This window comes from Aotus nancymaae, unplaced genomic scaffold (assembly GCF_030222135.1).
Source record: "Aotus nancymaae isolate 86718 unplaced genomic scaffold, 86718_ANA_hifiasm-v0.15.2.pri h1tg000030l, whole genome shotgun sequence".
In the NCBI taxonomy this organism is placed as follows: domain Eukaryota; kingdom Metazoa; phylum Chordata; class Mammalia; order Primates; family Aotidae; genus Aotus; species Aotus nancymaae.
In genome coordinates, this window is record NW_026988443.1 from 36,403,884 (window position 1) to 36,427,073 (window position 23,190).

At 41.6% G+C, this 23,190-nt stretch overlaps 1 protein-coding gene across 1 annotated transcript in view; it reads left to right on the forward strand.

Annotated features, from left to right (window-relative positions):
* Positions 1-12,903, forward strand: part of PLCG2 (phospholipase C gamma 2) — a 171,672-nt gene extending 158,769 nt beyond the window's left edge. The window contains exons 30-32 of the mRNA XM_021671046.2: positions 1,620-1,708; positions 11,311-11,495; positions 12,561-12,903. Of these exons, the coding sequence (XP_021526721.1) occupies positions 1,620-1,708; positions 11,311-11,495; positions 12,561-12,603 (317 nt within the window). The 3' untranslated portion in view covers positions 12,604-12,903. The remainder of the gene's footprint in view (positions 1-1,619; positions 1,709-11,310; positions 11,496-12,560) is intronic.
* The last annotated feature ends 10,287 nt before the right edge of the window (positions 12,904-23,190 follow it).

The following is a 23,190-nucleotide window of genomic DNA, read 5'->3' on the forward strand; positions in this document are numbered from 1 at the left end:
AGGCTGAAATTCAGTGGTATGATCATAGCTCATGGCAGCCTTAGACTCCTGGGCTCAAGCAATCCTCCTGTCTCAGTCTCCCGAGTAGCTGGGACTACAGGTGTGCATCCATGTGCCTGGCTAAATATTTTATTTTATTTTTTGTAGAGATGAGGTTTTGCTGTGATGCCTAGGCTAGTCTTGAACTCCTGACTTCAAGTGATCCTCCTGCCTCGCCCTCCCCAAGTGCTAGGAATACAGGCATGAGCCACCTTGGTATCTGGGGAAGTCCTGAACGAGTCCCCCACAGGTATCAAGGGACAACTACAGAGTAAAAGTTTCATGCTAGAATTTAGGTGGTGGGCATACAAGTGTTCCTTGTAGTATTTTTTTGGCATTGCTGTGTGTTTAAGAATTTTATACCAAAATGCCAGAAAAACATAAGCCTCCCTTTGTGGGAGAATGATAGTTACAAAATGGAATACAAATATTATACACTATGTCCATGCAAAAATGAAAACACGCCTTAGGGGTGTAAAAGGAGAAAAGGCACAGGTTTGTGTGAGTATTCAACTTTCCTCTTCATAAGCAGTGAGAAGTGAGAAATTCAATGGATAGTGTTTGAAGGTGATAAATCAACTGAGAGTATAAAATGTTCCAAGAGAAATAAGCCCAAAATCTGAATGGTGGAAGGCACAGAGGAAACAGTGGGAGTGTCCTATTTTGGGCATTGCTTGTCTTGGAGAATCAGTAGATACGAGAGAAATGCTTTCAAGACACACTAGGACCACAGAAGGGATCTCTAAGATACAACGCTAACTGGTAAGGCACTATCATTTGTGATTTAAAAGCAACTCAAATGTATGCATAAGCAACCTTGGGAACGATACTGTTAGCAACGGTTTATTTTAGGACAGAGAGGAGGATTGGGCGGGATTGACAGCTAGCTGTTTTAGCCCTGTAGTCTTTTATACTACTTAATTAAAACAAGCCAGCAAACCAAGCTTTGAGATGTGTTGCTTTAAAGACTGAATGGGGGTGGAAAGATTCAGCTCCAACTCACCCCTGCTTCAGCCCCAAATGAAAAGAAACATTTAAATGACTGTCAGACACGGGTCCTAATTGTAAACAGGGAATGGCTTTCAGAGGAAGATGATCAATTCTGCTATGAACTGCTAAGGGACAGAAAGATTTCCTCGCATTGGAAATCTTTAAAGATAAAACACAGTCTCTGGTCCTGTGTTTTGTAAGGGTCTAAGTGGAGGAAATGGATGAGGATTCACTACTCTTGAGTCTTTTGGTCTCAGGAGTGTTTAAGGAATTGAACCACAGCTGCAATCACTGCACTCAATGTGGAATGTTCTGTGGGTTTTAATTTCTTCTGAGTGAATCATTTTTATTTCTAGATGGTAGATATTTTTAACCTTGCTTCCCTGTATAGACCCATCAGTCATGGCTGCCAGCCTCTGTCCCTAACCATCAGGACGGGACCTCTGGCTTCCAAAAAGTCAGCCCCCCACATGGGGCACTGACTTCTCTACTCTTTGAACGAGGCCTATGATCCCTGGGTTTCCTCCAAAAAAATACAAGGTCTGACATTAATTACTTGCCTTTGCGTTTTCCTCCCTGTTCTGCTTCAGGATTCAGGTCTGTTCCGCTGAAGAATGGGTACAGTGAGGACATCGAGCTGGCTTCCCTCCTGGTTTTCTGTGAAATGCGGCCAGTCCTGGTGAGTGGAGAAATGACAGTGAGGGTTCCCTGAGCTTTGTGCCTGCTGGTGATGGTAGAAATGGCCTATGAATACCATTGACTGATATACTTAAGCCCATTGAGAATTATCTAGGCCAAGCATGAGACATCATACAAGAATTCCTTGCTGCTAATTCCCCAGAGTTTCCTGGGTTTTCCCTCCCAGCATCCTCCTTTCTTGGAGAGTGCTGTGTGATTCTGTGCAGGCAGTGTAGCTGGAAAGGGCACTGGTGCTCCTAAGTGCCTCATGCTTTCACTTCAGCAAGAGCCAGGCCAGATGATGCCTTCCTAGATAAGACTCAGCCTTTATGAATGCTTTTTTGGTGCCAGTGGGTCTTTGGGAATCCTCTCAAAGAGTCTGAGAGCCTCCAAGGAAGGCATGTCCTGGCCTCTCCTGGGGGAGAAAAATGCATAAACCGCAACTTTTCTCTAGAGAAGACTGGAGGAGACTTCCTTCCTGGTTTTTGTTATTTTTCCAGGCTTGAGTCTCTTCTTTGATTAACCAGTTTGGATAGGCTTGGTGGAAAGGGTTTGGTCTTGAGCTGTATTTAAAAATGTGGCAAGGTTGCTCAGGACCAAGGGTTAAGATTGGAGCTCCATGTTGTGTGGAGTCAGGGCTTGGGTTTGGGTAGATGACTGGGTAGTTACTGTGATTCTGGGGCTTCAGTCTCCCCATGATGGCCCCTCTTACAGGCTCAGACCCCCACATCAGGCCTGTGTTTTTGCAGTGCCTGACCCGTAGCCAATACAATCTCCCAAGATCTTTTCATTCCCTCTACTGCAGAACCGCAAAGCTCAACATGGGCTGAATGCATTCTGTGGTCATTTAGATTCTCTTTGGCTAACCTAAAAACTGCTTCTGAACCCCAGCGGGTTGATGTGGGCTGGGTCAGTGCCCCAGATAGCCATCTTGTTTCCTCATTTTGGTTGTTTTCCAGATAGAGAAATCAAGGTCTGTAATTTGGCTATAAGAATAGTGATATCTGGACCTTTGAACAGCCATAACAATAGTCCATGCAATAAAAATTCATGAACTTGACTCAGAGGAGGGAATATTAGGCTTTTCTGCATAGCTGTTTCCTTACTTTCAGCTTTTGCAACTTTGGTAGTTTTCCACTCCAGAGCGTTTTTAGGAGCATTGGGATGAAAGAATATGCAAAAACAAGAGAAACCCAGGCACGGTGGCTTATGTCTGTAATCCCAGCACTTTGGGAGGCTGAGGTGGGAGGATTGCTCTAGCCTGGGTGGCGGAGGCTGCAGTGAGCTGAGATTGTGCCACTGCACTCCAGCCTGGGTGACAGAGTGAGAGTCTGTCTCAAGGAAAAAAAAAATAATAAGGGAAGAAAGAGCAGTAAAAACAGGGAAAAGAGACTTAAAAAGCACAGTTGGGGACCAAAGAACCTGAGACAGTATCACTTTTTGATGGCATAAAACAAACTTCACCAGCAGTTAAATGATTGTGGGAGTCTTCCATCAAGTAGACCGACCATAAATTAATCACTCCCCAAGCTGAGCATAAGGTGATCACCCACAGCTTCAGGTGAGTACCCTTTTACTCCTTTATGCCAGAATTCTTTCCTTAGGATCAATACTCAGATATAGAATTAGTGGGATCAGTTAATTTAGCTGAACGGTAAAACTGTAAAACCTGGAGTTTAGCAGAAGCCTTAAACCAGTGAGCTTGAAGACCCTTTGCTCAGTGAAGCTTACCCTTCCCCAGCCCACTGAAGGATCTGGGATTTGTCCATCTGCTGCCCTGGGCAAGGGAACGAGTGCAGCTTCTCTCTATACATAAAAAGCCCTCTGCAGACATTTCACAGAAAGGTCAAGTGATAAAAATGGTTTTAGGTGGTGGTAGGGCAGCATTTGCCTAGGCACTGCTCTGCAAGGCTGTTGTAAACAACTGGAAACATAAATAATTTAAGTGATTAGTATCCCTAGCAGCAGAGAAAATTAGTATATTTAAAAGAAAATTGTGTTGATGCAGATTTGACTTTCTTGATGAGGGAAGCTTCATGCCTGGGCTGCTGTTGGGGCTGCCACTGTAGGGAGCCAGGAGCGTTGTGTGGGTTCTAAATGGAAAGCTGACACTCACAAATCTGCTTTCTGAAAGCTTTAGGGGAAGAGTTGCGTATATGCAAACTTCAGTTCAGCTGCTGGCTCTCGAGATTTCATTGAGTTCCACATCTGTCACCTGGTTCTGTGACACTCACAGGTGCAGCTTGGCATTTGTGTCCACGTAGCGATGAGGAGTCGCTCTTGGAAGCTGAGCTGAATTGCATTCAGTAGACCTGGGCTTTCTCCTTAATGCCTATGGTCACACCTTGTTTTATTTACCACCATATCCTCTGGAAGCCAGGGAGAAACTCTGGTCAACAGCCTCAAGACAGACTTTTCTGACCAGATGATTGATCCAGTAAGGGCTGAGATGAAGTTTACTCATAAAACATTTGCTGAGATTGAGTTTACAGCCCCAGAAAACTGTCAATAAGCACTTTAAACCCCTTCTGAAGAAGCCATTTACATGTCACAATTACCTTATCAAGTCGCAGTCCTTTACTTTGGAAGCAGTATGTTTAGTTTCTAAAGAGTATTTTTAGCACCATTTTATTACCTGGTGTATTTTATTTAAGATGTAAGGAAAGAAAGCTGGGGGAGTTGAAAAGAATCCTCACAAACAGCCTGTATCTAACCATTGTTAGCATCTTGGTAGGTTGCCTTTGCCTTATGGTTTTTTGTAGATGATATTTCTCTAGTTGGATTCATACAGGTGCCCTTTTCTTCTTCAGATGACTTTACATGATTTTAAAGCCATTGATGCCTGTTTCATCAGGTGTGGGTCCTAATTCACTGAGTCATTCTCCTACTAATGGAGAGTTAAGTCGTTGGCAATTTTTTACTTTATAAATAATATAGGTCTTCATGTAACATTTTCTGATTAAAAAATATTTCCCAAGGCTAGATATTTAGCAATGGAATAATAAATCAAAGAAAAAAGGACCATGTACTTTTACATGCATGTCAAATTGTTCTCTGAAAGTAAATAGTTTCTCTTACATTGATGTATTATATCCAGTCTTGCCATTAACTGGAATGAGCCTCCACTGGAATGATTTAACATGGTGAGATCCAGAAGAATGGGACTGGGGAAATTATTAGGGAAGCTTAAATATTCATCATCTTCCATGGGCAAACTGGCAATTTCTGAGGGCACATTTGAGAAAACTGGCTGCTCTAGGACCTGTTGAGTGCTGACCCTGGGTGGACTGGGTTCTGTTTTGTGCTGGGTAGGAGCTAATGTGCAAGGGATAGAGAGGCCCCTCTTTAGAGTGGAAAAAAAAAAAAAAAACAACCAACCAACAAACTCAGGATGCTGTCAACTAGATGAAGGCTTATCCCAGAGCGGACGCGTGAATCCCTTTGTAGAAGAGCACACACTTTAAAACCCTGGAGATCTAGGACTGGGAGCTGCACTCTGGCACTGACCTGGTCCTGGTTTTTGGGGTTAGGAAAGATTTCCTTACACTTGGGGAGACCTGGAGGGACATAAAGGCTCGCCTTATGCCTCATCAGCTAAAGTTGGTCAGTTTGCCCAATGCTGGCTCTAAAGAGCAGAAACTGCTGTGTTTGTTTATCAACCATCACCCAACAGTTTGACATGACTACTGAACAGACACAACCATGAGCATGCAATGCGAAAAGAGGAAGACACTCCGAGGTACACACCTGCTACAGGTGGCTAGTCAAAACTGAGCCATTGGAAGCCTCAGATGAGAACCATAACACATAACTCATAGGACCTTTCAAAGACATCCAAGTAGAGCACTGGAAAACACTTTCTGGAATTGAAACAAAAGACCTGATTGTTGAATTTAAAAATTTGGCATATAAAGAGACCTGCATTAGTGACCCCAAAGATGATATGAAGGAAATGTCTCACAATCTAGAGCAACCTCACATTGAGATGGAAAGAAAGGAAAAGCTGGGCTGGGAGGACAGATGCCAAGAACCTAACATGAAAGCAGGTCCCAAAGGACCAAGTGGAACAGACAATGGAGAGCTATTAGAGAAACAGCTAATAGAGGAAGTGTTTCTCTGATCTGCTGCTTGTGAGGTCCCACTTAGTCGCAGGTGGGATGAACAGAAAACACATCTATACCCTCAGTTATATTTTAGTAAAAATTTTAAATTCCAAGGGTAAATTTGAAAACCTGGACTTCCAACACAAGTTGTGTATAAAGGGAACTGAGTAAGTCTAACATCAGAGTTGTCCTCTTTGGTGCTGAAAACCAGAAGACTCCCAAAACAGGTAGAATGTGGACTAGGAAGAAAGAACTCAGTGTCTAGCCCCTGACATGTCAAGGAGTTTCAGGACATGCAAGATTTTAGATATATCATATGTCCTACTCAGTGGAAATCTTGAGGCAGTCCCTGAATCAATGACATTTTAGTCAAAGACAAACTTTTAGATAGGGAGATGAAGAGAGGAAAACTAGTGAATAATTAATTTTGTAGTACAATTACATCTTACAGGATGATGGTGTGATTACAATTTTGTCATGGTAAACATCAAATTAGGATTCTTGAATTGGAAGAAATATACCATAATAAAAAATGCCAATCAAAAGCTAAAAAATAATCAAGTATCAACAAAGCATAGGCACGGAAAGGTAAAATAAAGGTATCCTAAAGGATATTTCAACTTTGATGATTGGGGAATCAGTCAGCAAAGAAAGTATACTGCAGAGGGAGAGTTAATGCTAACATTTTGATGTTAAAGGAATCTGTAATTTTAATTAGGATTGTTAAACTGAGGGTAACCACTGTAAGAATGGAAAAGCAGAGAAGAAATAAGGAGGACAAAAGGAGATCAACATAAACTCGACCAAGAGAGTAAAAAGTGGGGGTTTCTGGGAAGATGGCTGAATAGGAACAGCTCCAGTGCACAGCTCCCAGTGAGACTGACACAGAAGGCGGGTGACCTCTGCATTTCCGACTGAGGCACCTGGTTCATCTCATTGGGGCTGGTTGGACAGTGGGTGCAGCCCAAGGAGGGTGAGATGAAGCAGGGTGGGGGATTGCCTCACCCAGGATATGCAAGGGGCTGGGGAACTCTCTCTCCTAGCCAAGGAAAGCCATCAGGGACCATCCCCTGCACTCCAGCCCAGATACTGTGTTTTTCTCACAGTCTTCACAACCTGAAGAGACCAGGAGATTCCCTCTCATGCCTACAACATCAGGGCCCTGGGTTTCTAGCACAAAACTGGGTGGCCATTTGGGAAAACACCGAGCTAGCTGCAGCAATTTTTTTCTCTATACCCCGGTGGTACCTGGAACACCAGTAAGACGACAGAACCGTTTACTCCCCTGGAAAGGGGGCTGAAGCCAGGGAGCCAAGTGATGTGGCTTGGCAGGTCCCACCCCCATGAAGACCAGCAAGCTAAGATCCACTGGATTAAAATTCTCACAGCCAGCACAGCAGTCTGAGCTTGACCTGGGATGTTTGAGCTCGGTGTCGGGAGGAGCATCCACCATAGCTGAGACTCGAGTAGGTAGTTTTAATCTTACGGTGTAAACAAAGCCCCAGGGAAGTTCAAACTGGGTGGAGCTGACAGCAGCTCAGCAAGGCCTCTGCAGTCAGACTGCGTCACTAGACTTCCTCCTCATGGGGCAGGGGGCTTATCTGAAAAAAGGCAGCAGTCCATCAGGGACTTATAAATAAAGCCCTATCTTCCTGGGACAGAGGACCTGGGAAAAGAGGCAGTTATGGGTACGGCTTCAGCACACTTCAATGTCCCTGCCTGACAGCTCTGAAGAAAGCAGCGGATCTGCCGGCACAGTGTTTGAGCTCTGATAAGGGACAGACTGCCACCTAAAGTGGCTCCATGACCCCCATGTATGCTCACTGGGAGAAACCTCCCAGTAGGGGCCGACAGACACCTCATAAAAGAGAGCTCTGGCTGGCATCTGACAGGTACCCTTTGAAGACGAACCTACCAGAGGAAGGCACAGGCAGCAATCTTTGCTGTTCTGCAGCCCCTGCTGGTGATTCCCAGGCAAGCAGGGTATGGAGTGGACCTCCAGCAAACTCCAGCAGACCTGTAGCAGAAGAGCCTTTAGAAGGAAAACTAACAGAAAGAAATACTTTCAACATCAACAGAAAGGATATCCACTCAGAGACCCCATCCAAAGGTCACCAACTTCAAAGATCAAAGGTAGATAAATCCATGAAGGTGGGAAGAAACCAGTGCAAAAAGGCTGAAAATTCCAAAAACTAGAATGCCTCTTCTTCTCCTCCAAGGGATCACAACTCCTTGCCAGCAGGGAAACAAAACTGGATGGAGAATGAGTTTGGTGAATTGACAGAAGCAGGCTTCAAAAGGTGGGTAATAACAAACTTGTTTGAGCTAAAGGAGCATGCTCTAACCCAATGCAAGGAAGCTAAGAACCTTGAAAAAAGATTAGATGAAATGCCAACTAGAATAACCAGCTTAGAGAAGAACATGAAGAGCTGATGGAGCTGAAAAACACAGCCAGCACAAGAACTTCGTGAGGCAGACACAAGTTTCAACAGCCACACTGATCAAGCAGAAGAAAAGATACCAGACATAGAAGATCAATGCAATGAAATAAGTGAGAATACAAGATTAGAGGAAAAAGAGTGAAAAGAAATGAGCAAAACCTCCAAGAAATATGGGATTACATGAAAAGACCAAATCTATGTTTGATTGGTGTACCTGAAAGTGAGGGGGAGAATGAAACCAAGTTGGAAAATGCTCTTGGGGATAATATCCGGGAGAACTTCAGCAACCTAGCAAGGCAGGCCAACATTTAAATTCAGGAAATACAGAGGACACCACAAAGATACTCTGTGAGAAGAGCCACCCCAAGACACATGATAGTCAGATTTACCAGGGTTGAAATGAAGGAAAAAATGCCAGCCAGAGAGAAAGGTCAGGTTACCCAAAAAGGGAATCCCATCACACTTAGTGGATCTCTCTGCAGAAATACTACAAGCCAGAAGAGAGTGGGGGCCAATATTCAACATTCTTAAAGAAAATAATTTTCAACCCAGAATTTCATATCCAGCCAAACTAAGCTTCATAAGCGAAGGAGAAATAAACTCCTTTACGGACAAGCAACTGCTGAGATTTTGTCACCACCAGGCCTACCTTACAAGAGATCCTGAAGGAAGCAGCAAACATGGAAAGGAACAACCGGTACCAGCCACTGCAAAAAACATGCCAAATTGTAAACACCATCGACACTATGAAGAAACTGCATCAATTAACGGGCAAAACCTCCAGCTAGGATCATAATGGCAGGATCAAATTCACACATAACAATAGTAACCTTAAATGTAAATAGGCTAAATGCCCCAATTAAAAGACATAGACTGGCAAATTGGATAGAGTCAAGACCCATCAATGTGCTGTATTCAGGAGACACATCTCATGTGCAAAGACACACATAGGCTCAAAATAACGGGATGGAGGAATATTTACCAAGCTAATGGAAAGCAAAAAAAAAGCAAAGGTTGCAATCCTAGTCTCTGATAAAACGGACTTTTAAACCAACGAACATCAAAAGAGACAAGAGCATTCCATAATGGTAAAGGGATCAATGCCTACAACATCAAGGTCCCGGGTTTCTAGCACGAAACTGGGTGGAGATTTGGGAAGACACTGAACTAGCTGCAGCAATTGTTTTTTCTATATCCCAGTGGTACCTGGGTATAGAAACAGGAAGAAGAGCTAACTATCCTAAATCTATATGCACCCAATACAGGAGCACTCAGATTTATAAAGCAGGTTCTTAGAGACCTACAAAGAGACTTAGATTCCCACACAATAACAGGAGGAGACTTTAACGCCCCACTGCCAATATTAGACAGATCAATAACACAGGAAATTAACAAGGATATTCAGGACTTCAACTCAGCTCTGGACCAAGTAGACCTAATAGACATCTATAGAAATCTCCACCCCAAATCAACAGAATATACATTCTTTTCAGCACCATATCACACTTATTCTAAAATTGACCACATAATTGGAAGTAAAACTTTCCTCAAAAAATGTAAAAGAATGGAAATCATAACAGTCTCTCAGACCACAGCGCAATCAAATTAGAACTCAGGATTAAGAGACTCACTCAAAACCACACAACTACATGGAAACTGAACAACCTGCTCCTGAATGACTACTGGATAAATAATGAAATGAGGGTAGAAATAGAGATGTTCTTTGAAACCAATGAGAATGAAGACACAACATACCAGAATATCTGAGACACATTTAAAGCAGTGTGTAGAGGGAAATTTATAGCACTAAATGCCCACAAGGGAAAGAAGGAAAGATCTGAAATTGACACCCTAATGTCACAATTAAAAGAACTAGAGGAGCAAGAACAAAGCCAATTCAAAAGCGAGCAAAAGACAACAAATAACTAAGATCAGAGCAGAACTGAAGGAGATAGAAACTGAAAAGTTTAGGAGTAGGTCTTGTTTCAGCCATGGCTGAACCTCTCTGCTCACTCAGTGGCTGTTTTCCTCTTTTTTGGCACATTCCCAACTTTGACACAATAGCAAAGTGGCCATGACAGGACCACACTCACACTCTTCCAGCTGATCCCAAGAAAAGAAACTATACCAAGAACACCAGTGAAAGTCCCATGGATGTGTCTAGTGGGCCTTGCTTGGGTCATGTGCCTGGAGGTGGTACTGATGGGGAAGTAGAAATCATTCCTGGCTACAGGTGAGGTACATGCCCGTCTCTGGAAGGTGTAATTTATGGTACCTTGGCTTTTTTTGGGTAATAGCTTTGAGATATAATTCATATACTCATCACTCATTTAAAGTGTACACGTCAATGGTTTATAGCCTATTCCCTGTTGCACAGCCATGGTCACAGTCAATTTTAGAACATTTCCAGCACTCAAAAAGAAATCTCATGCTCATTAGCTGCTGCCACTCACTCCATCCCCCAGACCCCGGTGACCTTTAATCTACTTTGTCTGTTTGATTTTGCCAGTTCTGGACACTTCATATAAATGGCATCGTGCGATATGTGATCTTTCAGAGTTGGGCTTTTTCACTTAGCCTAATGTTTTCAAGGTTCATCCATGTTGCAGCTTGTTACCTTGCCTTTTAACGCCCTTAAAAGATCTTAAATGATCTGCCTCCTGCTTGTCTCTCTGTTCTCATGTCATGCTATTTTTTCTTCTCTGCTGGGTTCCACTGTAAGCATGCAGCTGCTTAGACACTTTTTCACTTAGATAAAGGCCAGAAGGTGACATGAAGACCAAGAGAAAACCGGATTAGATTAAGAAATAGGATCTACAGTGTAGTCATTATTTTAATGTTTTGCAATAAAGCAACAGTGTAAAGACCCAACACTTTATAACCTGCTTGGTTCCCCTACAATAAATGTGTTTTATCTTGGGTTAAAATAGGCACTGGCTCTGCTGGGCTAATCCATGTTGCAAAACTTCTGCCCCATGCTCCCTTGAGGCATGCTCGTTCACATTTTGGTTTGGAAGGTGTAGTCACCACATGGTTTTTCCCTCCCCTGCATCCTCCAGGAGAGCGAAGAGGAACTTTACTCCTCCTGCCGCCAGCTGAGGAGGCGGCAAGAAGAACTGAACAACCAGCTCTTTCTGTATGACACACACCAGAACCTGCGCAATGCCAACCGGGATGCCCTGGTTAAAGAGTTCAACGTTAACGAGAACCAGCTCCAGTTGTACCAGGAGAAATGCAACAAGAGGTAGGTCAGCCCCTCCACCTGCAAATCCTTGGGGGTTCTCTAGGCACAGTGATGTTAGACACTGGGGCCAGGCTTCTGGAAAGCCCTCTAGTTGCTTCTTTAGAAATCCTTGGCTGGGCACAGTGGCTCATGGGCCAGGCATGGTGGCTCATGCCTGTAATCCCAGGACTTTGGAAGGCTGAGGCAGGTTGATCCCCTGAGGTCAGGAGTTCAAGACCAGCTTGACCAATATGGAGAAACCCTGTCTCTAATAAAAATACAAAAATTAGTTGGGCGTGGTGGCAGGCGTCTGTAATCCCAGCTGTTTGGGAGGCTGAGGCAGGAGAATCGCTTGAACCCGGGAGGCAGAGGTTGCAGTGAGCCAAGATTATGCCATTGCACTCCTCTCCAGAGGGAGACTCCTCTGTTGCCCCCCACAAAAAAAAATCCTTTGGCACTCTTGACTCTAGTTCTCTTTGCTCTAGAAATTAACTTACAGTAATACCTTAAGCACTTGCCAATTCCCTAAGTAGAACTGTTTCCTCTAGAAGGACACTTCAATTTAATAGTGAAAACAAATGATAACCATGATAACCGCTAACTTTTAAGGAGTCCTTATTGTGTTCCCAAGAATGGGCTAGACCAGTGGTTCTAGACTGGGGCAAAATCCCCCAGCAGAGATGCTTCTGGTTGTGCTACAGGCACGTAATGGGGTGCGGGGCGGCCAGGGTTGCCAAGTGTTTCACAATGTGTCTAAATGTCCCGAGAAACAATGATCCAGACAAAAATGCTCATAGTAGCCACCAGTGAGACACACTGTGTTGCCTGCCTTACCCACATTATTCTCCTTTAATCTTCATGTCAGCCTGCAGAGTAGCTCTCACTCTATGTCACTACTGGTGAGATTTAACCTCTCTGAGTCTCAATATCTTACCAGGAACTTGGAGCCTGCCTCTCTGACATTCAGCCCTATACCATCCAGCTATGAATCACTGGCAAATGTGCGGATAGAGGAATGTTCCAGAGTTCAGCACACAGCCCTTTTCTCATGCCCTAGTGCTGATGGTGAAATCTGTTTTATTTTAGGTTAAGAGAGAAGAGAGTCAGCAACAGCAAGTTTTACTCGTAGAAGCTGGGGCGTGTGTGACAGGGCATTGCGTGTGTGTGCATGTGTGTTTGCATGTCGGAGAATGTGCCCTATTCACACTCTGGGAAGATGCTAATCTGTGACATCTTTTCTTCAAGTCTGCCATCAAGGTGCCATTTCTGAAGACCCAACTGGCATGAGTGGGGGTAATTTCCTGTTATTATTTTCATCTTGGACAACTTTCTTAACTTATATTCTTTATAGAGGATTCCCCAAAACATGCTCCTTATTTTTGGCCTCCCATGTTCCAAGACTCATTGAATAAAAGCAATGAAAACCTTGGTCAGTTAAGCCTTCTGTTGCACGATCTATACAGTGAACAGGATTTCCTTTCTGGCCAAGAAGATTCTACCACTCACGATTCAGGTAATTGACTTCCATGGAAAATGAACTAGAAATATAAGAAACTATTCATTAGATTCTGAAAAGGATTTTAACTAAAAGGCAAATGATTCTGTAAGGGCCCAAAGAGAAGCCCTTACCCACAGGCAGCCTGCTCAGTTCAATGCACTTTAACTACTACCGGTTGCCTGCTGCAGGCCACAAGAAAATGGCTGAGTGATGGACTCTATTCATTAAGATAATTTCTAATTAATGGTCACAGCTTGTTTTGTGACTAGAGTTAGTGGGATGGAGGTGGGAGTCTTGGGGCCTCTTTGTTTTAAAAAGCCCATCAGAGAGATCAGAGCCCTGCTGCAGGGGCAGGCTCTCACTTGCTCCTGGCTCCTGGCTCTGCCAGCTGCTGGGAGGCTCCTGCCCCACTTATCCCCCATGGCCCTCCAGCTGGGAGGCTGCTGGAATGGCCTTCAGTCCACAGCTCTCCACAGGCAAGAGGCCAGTTGCTGCTTGAAAGGAGTAGACAAAAGTTAGGTTTATGGCAAAATGTCTCTGGGTTTCCCAGTTTCCTGGAGCAGCAAGCTGAGCTTTAATGAGCTAAGCATTAGGGCGTTACAGAAAATTTCAAATGCAGCCATCTCCCTTTGGGCAAACCTTCCTAGTTCGTGATAATACATGCGGGTGGCGAGGGCTTTACACCTCTGCATCTTAAGGTATGAATACACACCAATGATATAATACGGCTTTTTCAAGGAGAGGAGAGTGCTGGATTGGGAAGGGAGATGGTTGGTAGAGTCACAGCTTCTCAATGAGTGAACTAACAACTGATGGAAAACCAGGTGTAATTGTGAAAAGCTATGGCTGTAGTGGCAAAGAACAAGCCATCAGTAAACCTGATGCTGGCTGTGGATGCAACTGGCCTCTAGAAACCCATCTGGCCTTCCTCTTGTTATCCAAAATGCTGGGCTTAGCATACATATATTGCTGAAGAGCAGGGCAGAACAAATCAGGCTCTGACCAGAACACCCATCTGGTGCCTTCATTCTACAGAAACTTACTGATCACCTGCACATGCCAAGTACAGTGCCAAGATCTGGGGGTACAATGTTAAAAAAAAAAAAGAAAAAAGCTATGGGTCTCATCAATCATCTCCATCTGCGAGCTCCTCAAAGAAAGGCATCTACCTTCCCTGAAGCCAGGAATACAGGGAACCGCGGTCTGGCCAAGGAAGTGCTGTTATCTGCTGCTATCCCTCCAGTTACTCCGCCAGCTGGGAGTTGCTATTGTATTTGGCAGTCAGCAATTGAAGAAAGAACACTCCTCTTAGTGGCAAAGGTTCAAAGCAATGTTCAAGATAGGTTGGGTGAGAAAGGCACTGGGATGAGTGCCACAGGCACTCTGTAGCCAGGGCCCCATTAGCTGGTGGCCAGGTAGCCACCAGAACCTATTGATTGCACATGGCATCTCCCCCAACCCCTTTCAGCTCTGTCATTACCTCCTTTCAGCTCCCCACTTCACTCTGCTTCAAGCCACAATGCTAAGACCTGCATCCCCTTTCTGCCCAAAATGGATTTTTGGCTACCACATCAAAGAAACTGTCATATGGTAGCATGGGAAGCAGACGCCAAGCCTCTCTCCAGCTGCTGCTGTGTAAAATCCATGCGCCGCCAAAGAGCAGTCAGGGGATTATGACATAAAGGGTGCTGGGAAGAACCCTCTGCCTGAAACCGTCTGCTTCTCCTGGTGCTACAACTGGAATCCACCATTAGAGGGTACTTGCTTTGGTTCCCTCCCCCTGTCCTTGATAGGGTAACATGTTAATTTGGTTCTTGGTGGTGGTAGGGACCAACTGTCTCAGAAAAGGCACAGAAGGTATCATGGCTCTTCCCAGAGTCTGTTTGATGCCACGTAACTTCAGTATCTAGCTGAGATGTGCTTCCTACATAACTGTTAAAGCACTGGCAATCCAGGCCAAGGAGACTAGTAACAGGCACGTTCTGAAAGATGGAAGCGGCACGGATAGATCTGAACCACCACTGCATGTGTGTTACACTGTTTTTGTTCACCATTTTCCTAGGTGTGTTATTTAGAATATTAGGTACTACATGGAAAAATAAAGTGGGGAGGCTGGTTAGGCCTTGTGAGTTTTGGAAACTTAGGTTGTATAAAGCTAAATAGTTTTTCTACTGTGAGACTAGAATAGAAAGGGAAAGGTGTAGAGGGTCACGTTTTCCAAATGTGATCTCAGGATCCTTTTGCCAGAAGCGTCTCATTGGACTTATCTATAGTGGAACACATTTGCAGACCTGCTGCTCTATTACGAAGGCAGCCGGGCAGCATGGTCTAATACTTTGTATGCTTTGGACCTAGTTAAAATCTAAAGTGAAGCCGCCAAGGCCAGTGGTCTTCAGATTGGGCTAGCCTTACCCTTGGAAGTGTACCAGAGCTTTCCAAGGAATATACAGGCTTCCATACTCTCAAGGGAGCGGTGTTCAGAGCCTCCCCTTCCTATTGTATTCTTCCCTAAGACTCATCTGCCTGAGAAAATGCGCTTTTCTCACCTTAAGGCTTTCTCCACCTCTAGTCTTGTTGTAGAGCATGACCCAAGGTGGAAAACTCAAAATGTGGATATTTGGAAAGCCAAAGACTTAACAACAGCGCACAGATCCTTGTGCAAATGGATTTTCCAAATTTTTCTGGTGGTTCCAAATTCTTTGCTTTCAACAAAGTGGAAGGAACAACAGATTTCTGAGTCTCTTGGCATGTAACTACGAAGGGGTTGGAAGGATTCAGTGATCATGCTATCATAAAACTTCCGTTCCCATTGATGTATCTGTGTGAACAAGGATCAGCACCTCCATACATGACATTGAAAAGGGAAAACAGAATCGATGATGAACTTTGGCTCATTCTCAAGATGATACCAATCTGCAGCGATGAAATCATTGTGGAGAACAGCCCTCTTCATCTCTTAAGTGATACATTTCCAAAGAAGTGCTACTATGTCTAATAATTTAGTAAAATTTGTGCTATGTGTTTATTGATTCAGCTCAATCCAGAAGAAAATTTTTAAAGGCTTATAGAGCCTTAGCATTGTAGGATACTATATAATACTTTTGGCACAGAGACAGAATTAAACAATACAAAAATCAAAAATTTATGAGGCTAAAATTCTGAGGGAGAAATGGTATGAAAATAAAAATTGAAGGAGTAAAAGGAGAAGTGGGGCATTCTCTGCTATTAAAAATTACCTTGTTCCGGGTAAGACTGATCATAAAAACAGGGTCCTGTTCATATAATTTTTAAAAAGATAATAGTATCTATCAAATAACTTATATTTAGAACCTCCTGGGCCAAATTTAAAAAGGAATACAACAGTTTTTTTTAAAATAAGTAGCGTTTATGGTATGCCAGCACTTTGCGACTATTTATGATGAGAAATTTTAGATGTCAATATAGAAATGTGCAAGAAGGTACAGAGCTTTTCCAAATTCACTTAAGAGGCATCTGAGCACAAAATTCTGAGATTGCTGACCTAGGGCCACTAAGTGATGAACCATATTTGGAAGCAAAAAGGATAGCTAAAAAGGGCCTCAACCCTTTTAACTTTACAAGGAGTACAACTTAACCTTCAACCTGTGTGACATTTAACTTTTTGAACCCAACCCTAAAAGCTGTCTTGTAACCAACAAAAAGTTAATAGTTAGATTTGGAAATATATAGAATTACAAAATTGACATTTAAAAATACACAACAATTTGTCACTGGTTTTTAATTTTCAAAATATTTTCTTTTTGAAGAGCCAGATTCCACAGTGATCCTGCCTCTCAGAAATTTCCACATTTCTTATTTTTCATTAGGCCTTAAGAAGCTGCATTTGTAAACTTGTGTTTCATTATTAAAGCCTAATTTATTTTTTATGTAAATAGTGTGTGCTTTGTGTACATAGAAAATTAAGTGAATGAGTCACACAGATGTTGGCTATTGTTAATGTGAAAATTAAACACCTGTATCACAGTTTGAAAAATAAAAGTTATATCTGAATGAATGTAACAATCTGCCTAGAACTTTTTTAAAAAACTGCTATTCAGCTTTTAAATTACCAAATAAAACACACACACAAAATCATTTAGTCATGAGAGAGGTAGAGTTACAGTTATTTTTTTGAAATGTGTTTTACTATCCTATTTCTCCCACGTTTCTGTAGGTTACAGGTTTATCTTACCTTCAGCAAAAACTCACTCTGTCAAAACTCAAGTTTATAAGATTAATACTTGAGTGCTCTTCAATTTACCAGTTTTTGAAAGAATGTTTATTGTTGGAAGGAGCAATGACCTTATTATAAGCCCCTGTATTTCTCAGCTAAGTGACAAGATCCCTACAACTATCAATCACTACGTTTCTTGCCAACACTCCCTAGTCCACAGGAAGCCATGTTGTATCTCATACCTCTGACCCCCAACTCCAAGCCCCCAGTGATTAGATTAGTTGCCCTGGTCCAAAGATTTAAGAATAGCCTAGGATGAACCTCTGCATTAGAAGACGAGCAAGGGATAGTAAAAAGCAAAGATGAAATTAGAACTGCCAAATGACCACTTTTAAAAATGGATACAACCGTAACTCTCATAAAAATATAAAATGAACATATGTCAGAAATTTTATTAATTAACAAGGGAACCACTAAGATGCTCCAGCTTGTTCAAAGGAGAATTCAAAGAACAATATATATATACAGAATAGGTTATCAGCTGTCTGGATTATCTGATTTTATATGGTTTCTTCATATTTTATTGTCTGAATAATGCATGTCGATAGAAATGCAAATTGTATCCTGTGGAGATTAGTTGATCACTGCCTTGTGGATACTGACCACTGATTTTACCAGTTTTATATCTATTAAATTTATTTCAGCATCGCTGATGGATGAGAAATCTGACTCCTATCTTACTCCACACAAAAAAATTAAGTCAGTTATAGATCAAAATGTGAAAGATAAAACATTATTTCTAGAAGGTCATCACAACATTGGAGCAGGGAAAGGTTACCTAAACAAAACTGCAAAAGCAGTATCCCTAAAGGAAGACTGCTAAATTTGACTCTCCTAAAATTCAAAACTGGTCTTCATCGAAAGATACCATGAGAAGAGAGAAAGCCTAGCCACAGAGTAGAGGGAGATATTTGCAATAATGTATCTGACAAAAGACCTCAGCCAAAAAATAACTCCATCCTTCCAAGTCAGTGAGAACAAGACAATCCATTTGAGAAAAGGGGCGTATTTCATGAATAAGCACCTCACGAGTCTATCCAAAGGGCTGATATGTGTATGAAGAAGTTCACTCATTATTCATATGGGAAAAATGAATATTAGAACCTTGAGATACCTCTACACCCTTACTAGAGTGGCAAAAATTAAAAGCCTAACATGTTGGCAAGAACGTAGACCACCTGACACACTTGGGTAAATTAGTACAAACTACACTGTAAAAATGTATGACACTCTACTGAAATTAAACCTATACACACCCTACGACCCAGAGATTCCAACCCTAAGTATATACCTAATACTAAAGCATATATATGCACACCAGAAGACATATACAAGTGTTCATAGTAATGTCACTCACAATAGACAAACACTGAAAAGAGCCTTAAATGTCCATCTACTAAAGAGTTGCTACACACATACGAACGCACATTTGGACAATGGAGCACCATACAGCAATGACAAATGACTGAACTGCAACTACAGGAACTGCGCGGATGGATTATATAAATACAAGCTGAGTGAAAGGAGACACACACACACACACACAGACACACACACAGAGACAGCAAGAAAAGTGAAACAATGTAAATGAGTAGAGAGGCATATAGATAAAATGTGGGGTATCTGTAAGATGGAAATAGTGTAAGGAGGTAACGTGGAGAGGAACACAGCCCATATATGTAACATGGGCACATTCACACAATACTGTGTGAGAAAAGGGATGCCATTTACACACATTTAAAAACTGCACATAAAACAGTATATACTGATTACACCATACACACAGCTAAGGAGGTAATACAGGGATAAAAATGGACTGAAAGGAACATCTTAAAGTCAAGAAGGATTGAGTCAGATAGTGGGAAAGGCAAAAGCAATGTGACCGAGAAAGGAGAAGTAGTTTTAGCTTCTTTTTTAAGGATTGGGAAGTGTTGCTCTGCTTGACACAATGTTAAATGCAGCCTGCTCTACCAAAAAAGGGATACAGGCATACTCAATTCTTTCTGGTCCATAGATGAATAGCTAGACAGAATAATAAAAAAATAATGAAAATGAGGCTGGGTATGGTGGCTCAAGTCTGTAATCCCAGCGCTTTGGGAGGCTGAGGTGGGTGAATCACTTGAGGTCAGGAGTTCGAGACCAGCCTGGCCCACATGGTGAAACCCCGTTTCTACTACAAATACAAAAATGAGCTAGGCATATGGTGTCACACACCTGTTGTCCCAGCTACTCCGGAGGCTGAGGTAGAGAATCGCTTGAACCTAGGAGGTGGATGTTGCAGAGAGCCAAGACTGTACCACTGCACCAAAAAAAAAAAAAAAAAAAAAAAAAGAGAGACGAGTAGGGAAATTAGAGTGTAGGGGAAAGCGGGGGAGAGGGGAAAGGGGTGGCAGAGGGGAGAGAGCTGGCGGTGGGGAAGACAGGAACGGAGGAGGATGGCGGGTAGGCAGGGAACGGGGAAGATGGCGGGGGCGAGGGCAAATGGCGGGGGTGAGGGTGTGGGAAGAAAGACTAAAACAGCACAAAATGATAGCAAATTATTTTGGGTAGTGAAAAGTGGCTGTTAAATTATTCTTTCCTTTTTTCATTATTATTTTCAAAAAAAGGAAGGAAAAATAAAGGAATATAAAAAACATAAGGCAAATTCTGATAAAAGTAAAGCTGGTGCACCACTGCTAATATCAGACAAGTTACAAAATCAAGGTAGATATTGCTAAGAAGGGCAGTGTTTTACAATTACAACAATAATACTATACCAGCCAATTGTGAAGGACTCAAGCTTTAGTATGTCTCACAACATAGCTTTCAGAAGCATTGAGCAGATTGGGAGAACAAAAATCAACAAGTTCACAGTTATAGATGGAGATGAAGTCTTTTCTCAGAACCGCACAGATTAAGAATGCACAAAACAAGGACGTGAAGAATCTGAAAAACACAAGTCACCATCCTGATCAAAAGCACATTAGGCTTCTGCAAACACAGAGTAAACTCTGGATCCAGAAATCACAACCTTTCTTCAAGCACAGCACATTGACAAATATTGACTGTACAACAAGCCACAGGGGGAAACAATTTTAATTGCTCTAATACAACATTGAATTCAGTGCCACATGAAAATCACAAACAGAAAGATGCCCCCCAAAAGTCCTTATGGTCACAAAGTTTAAAAGCTATTTCTGAAATATTTTTAGGAAATATCTTAGGGAAGGGACAAAAGTATTTCAGGAAAGGGACAAAACTGACCAGAAAAAAAGGCTAGAATTTTAAATGGATTTATTGTAAAATGAGAAAAAGCAAAAATAAATAACCTGAGCTTTAACTTAGAAGCTTGGGAAAAAACTCTAAAAACTTAAAAACAAAAGCAACAAACAAACAAACAAAACAAAAGCAAAACAGAACAGAACAGAACAAAAAATCACACAGACACACACGGAAAAAAACCAAAAAACAAAACTAAAATAGTTTAAATGATTCTTTTAAAAGTCAAGGGGAAAAAAACCAGCACAGATCAATACTACCAGGAGCAAAAATCATTTTATAGTAAGACTTTTGGAAGCCTAGACAAAATGGGTAATATTATCTTAAAATAACTAAGTGTCTAAGAATCACTAGAAATACAACTAATCCAATTATATTCCAAGAAATAGAAACAGTGCACAGAGACATGCGCCTCCCACCTCATGGCATCAATTTCAGTTGATTTTATGAGTAACTTCTAAACATTCAAGTGTTTTTTTTTTGTTGTTACTATGGCCAAAAAAACCCCAAAAACCCAAAACAAAACATGACATGAGATTTACCCTCTTTTTTAAGTGTACAGTACAGTGTAAGCTACAGGCACAAAGTTGTACAGGTCTCTAGAACTTTCTCATCTTGCATGGGTTAAGCATTATATCTACCGAACAGCAACTTTCCATTTCCCCCAGCTCCTGGCAACTACCATTCTACTTTCTGCTTTGTGAGTTTGAATGCTTCAGATGCTTTACATAAGTAGAATCAAGTAGCATTTGTCCTTCTATGGCTGGTGTATTTCACTTAGTATAATGTCCTTCAAGATGCAAGTTGTAGCATCTGACAGGATTTCCTTCTGTTTTATGATTGAAAATATTCCCTTGTATGCATCTACCCCATGTTCTGTATCCATTTATCTGTCCACCTATATTTAAAGTTATTTCTATCTCTTGACTATTGTGAATGATGCTAGAATGAACTGGAGAGTACAAATCTCTCTTCTAGATCCTGATTTTGATTCTTTTAGCTAAATATGCAGAAGTGGGATTGCTAGAACATATAGTAGCCTTGTTTTAAATTTTGAGGAAACTCCACAGTGCTTTCCACAATGGCTGTATCATTTTACATTTCCACCATGAACAGTGCAGAAGGGTTCCAACTTCTCCACATCTTTGTCAACACTTGTTATATATATTTTTTCTAATCATGTTCATTCTAAAAGGGTGTGAGGTGGTATTTTACTGTGGTTTTGATTTGCATTTTCTTTTTTAAAAAAATTAAATTTTATTTTATGGAGACAGGCTCACTCTGTTGCTCAAGCTGAAGTGCAGGGGTGCAATCTTGGCTCACTGCAACCCCTGCTTCCTAGTTTCAAGAGATTCTCCTGCCTCAGCCTCCCAAGCAGCTGGAATCGCAGGTGTGCATCACCATGCCAGGATAATTTTTTTGTGTTTGTAGTAGAGATGGAGTTTCACTATGTCAGCCAGGCTGGTCTCAAACTCTTCATCTGAAGTGATCTGCCTGCCTGCCTTGGCCTCCCAAAATGCTGGGATTAACAGGCATAAGCCACCACACCTGGTCGATTTGCATTTTCTTAATGATTGGTGATGTTGAACATCTTTTCATATACCTGTTGACCATTTGAATGTATTCTTTGGAAAAATATCTATTTAAGTCATTTGCCCATTTAAAAAATTATGGGTTTGTTTGCTATAGAGTTACAGAAATTCTTTACGTGTTTTTGATACTAACTCCTTATCAGATATAGTTTCAACATATTTTCTCTCAATCCAGAGGCTGCCTTTTTACTCACTTATTTCCTTTGCTGTGTGCAGAAGCTTTTTAGTTTGATATAGTTCTACTTACCTATTTTTATTTTGTTGCACAAGTTTTGAGGTCATATCCAAGAAATCACTGCTAAGACCTAGGTCATGAAGCCTTTCTTCCATTTTCTTCAAGCAGTTTTATGGCTTTAAGTCTTACTCTTAAATCTTTAATCCATTCTAAATTGATTTTCACATATGGTATAGGTCAACAGTCCAATTTCATTCTTTTGCATGTGGACATTCATTTTCCCAGAACCATTTGTTGAAGAGAGTATTCTTTCCCCATTGTATATTCTTGGCACCTCTGTCAAAGATTGGTTGATCTTAGGTGCATGGGTTTATTTCTGGGCTATTTTGTTTCATTGATCTATATGTCTGTCTTTATGCCAGTACCATAATGTTTAATTATGTAGTTTTGTAGTGTGTTTTGAAATTAGGAAGTATGAGACCTCAAGCTTCTTTTTCAAGATTGCTTTGGCTATTTGGGATCCTTTGTGGTTCCATATGAATTTTAGGACTGTGCTTTCTATTTCTATAAAAACATGCCATTAGGATTTTGGTAGGAATGGCATTGAACCTGTAGATCACTTTGGTAATGTGGACATTTTAACAATATTAAGTTTGCCAATTCATGAACATGGAATGTCTTTCCATTATTTGTGTTTTAAATTCAGCGATGTCTTATAGTTTTCAGTGTACAAGTATTTCATCTCCTTGGTTAGTTTATTGCTAAGTGTTTTATTCTTTTTGATGCTGTTGTAAATGGGATTGCTTTAATCTCCTTTTCAGATTGCTTGTTGTTGGTGTACAGAAACATAACTGATTTTTGTATGTTGACTTTGAATCCTGCAACTTTACTGAATTTATTAGTTCTAACAGTTTTTTTCCCCTTTGGTGGAATCTTTAAGA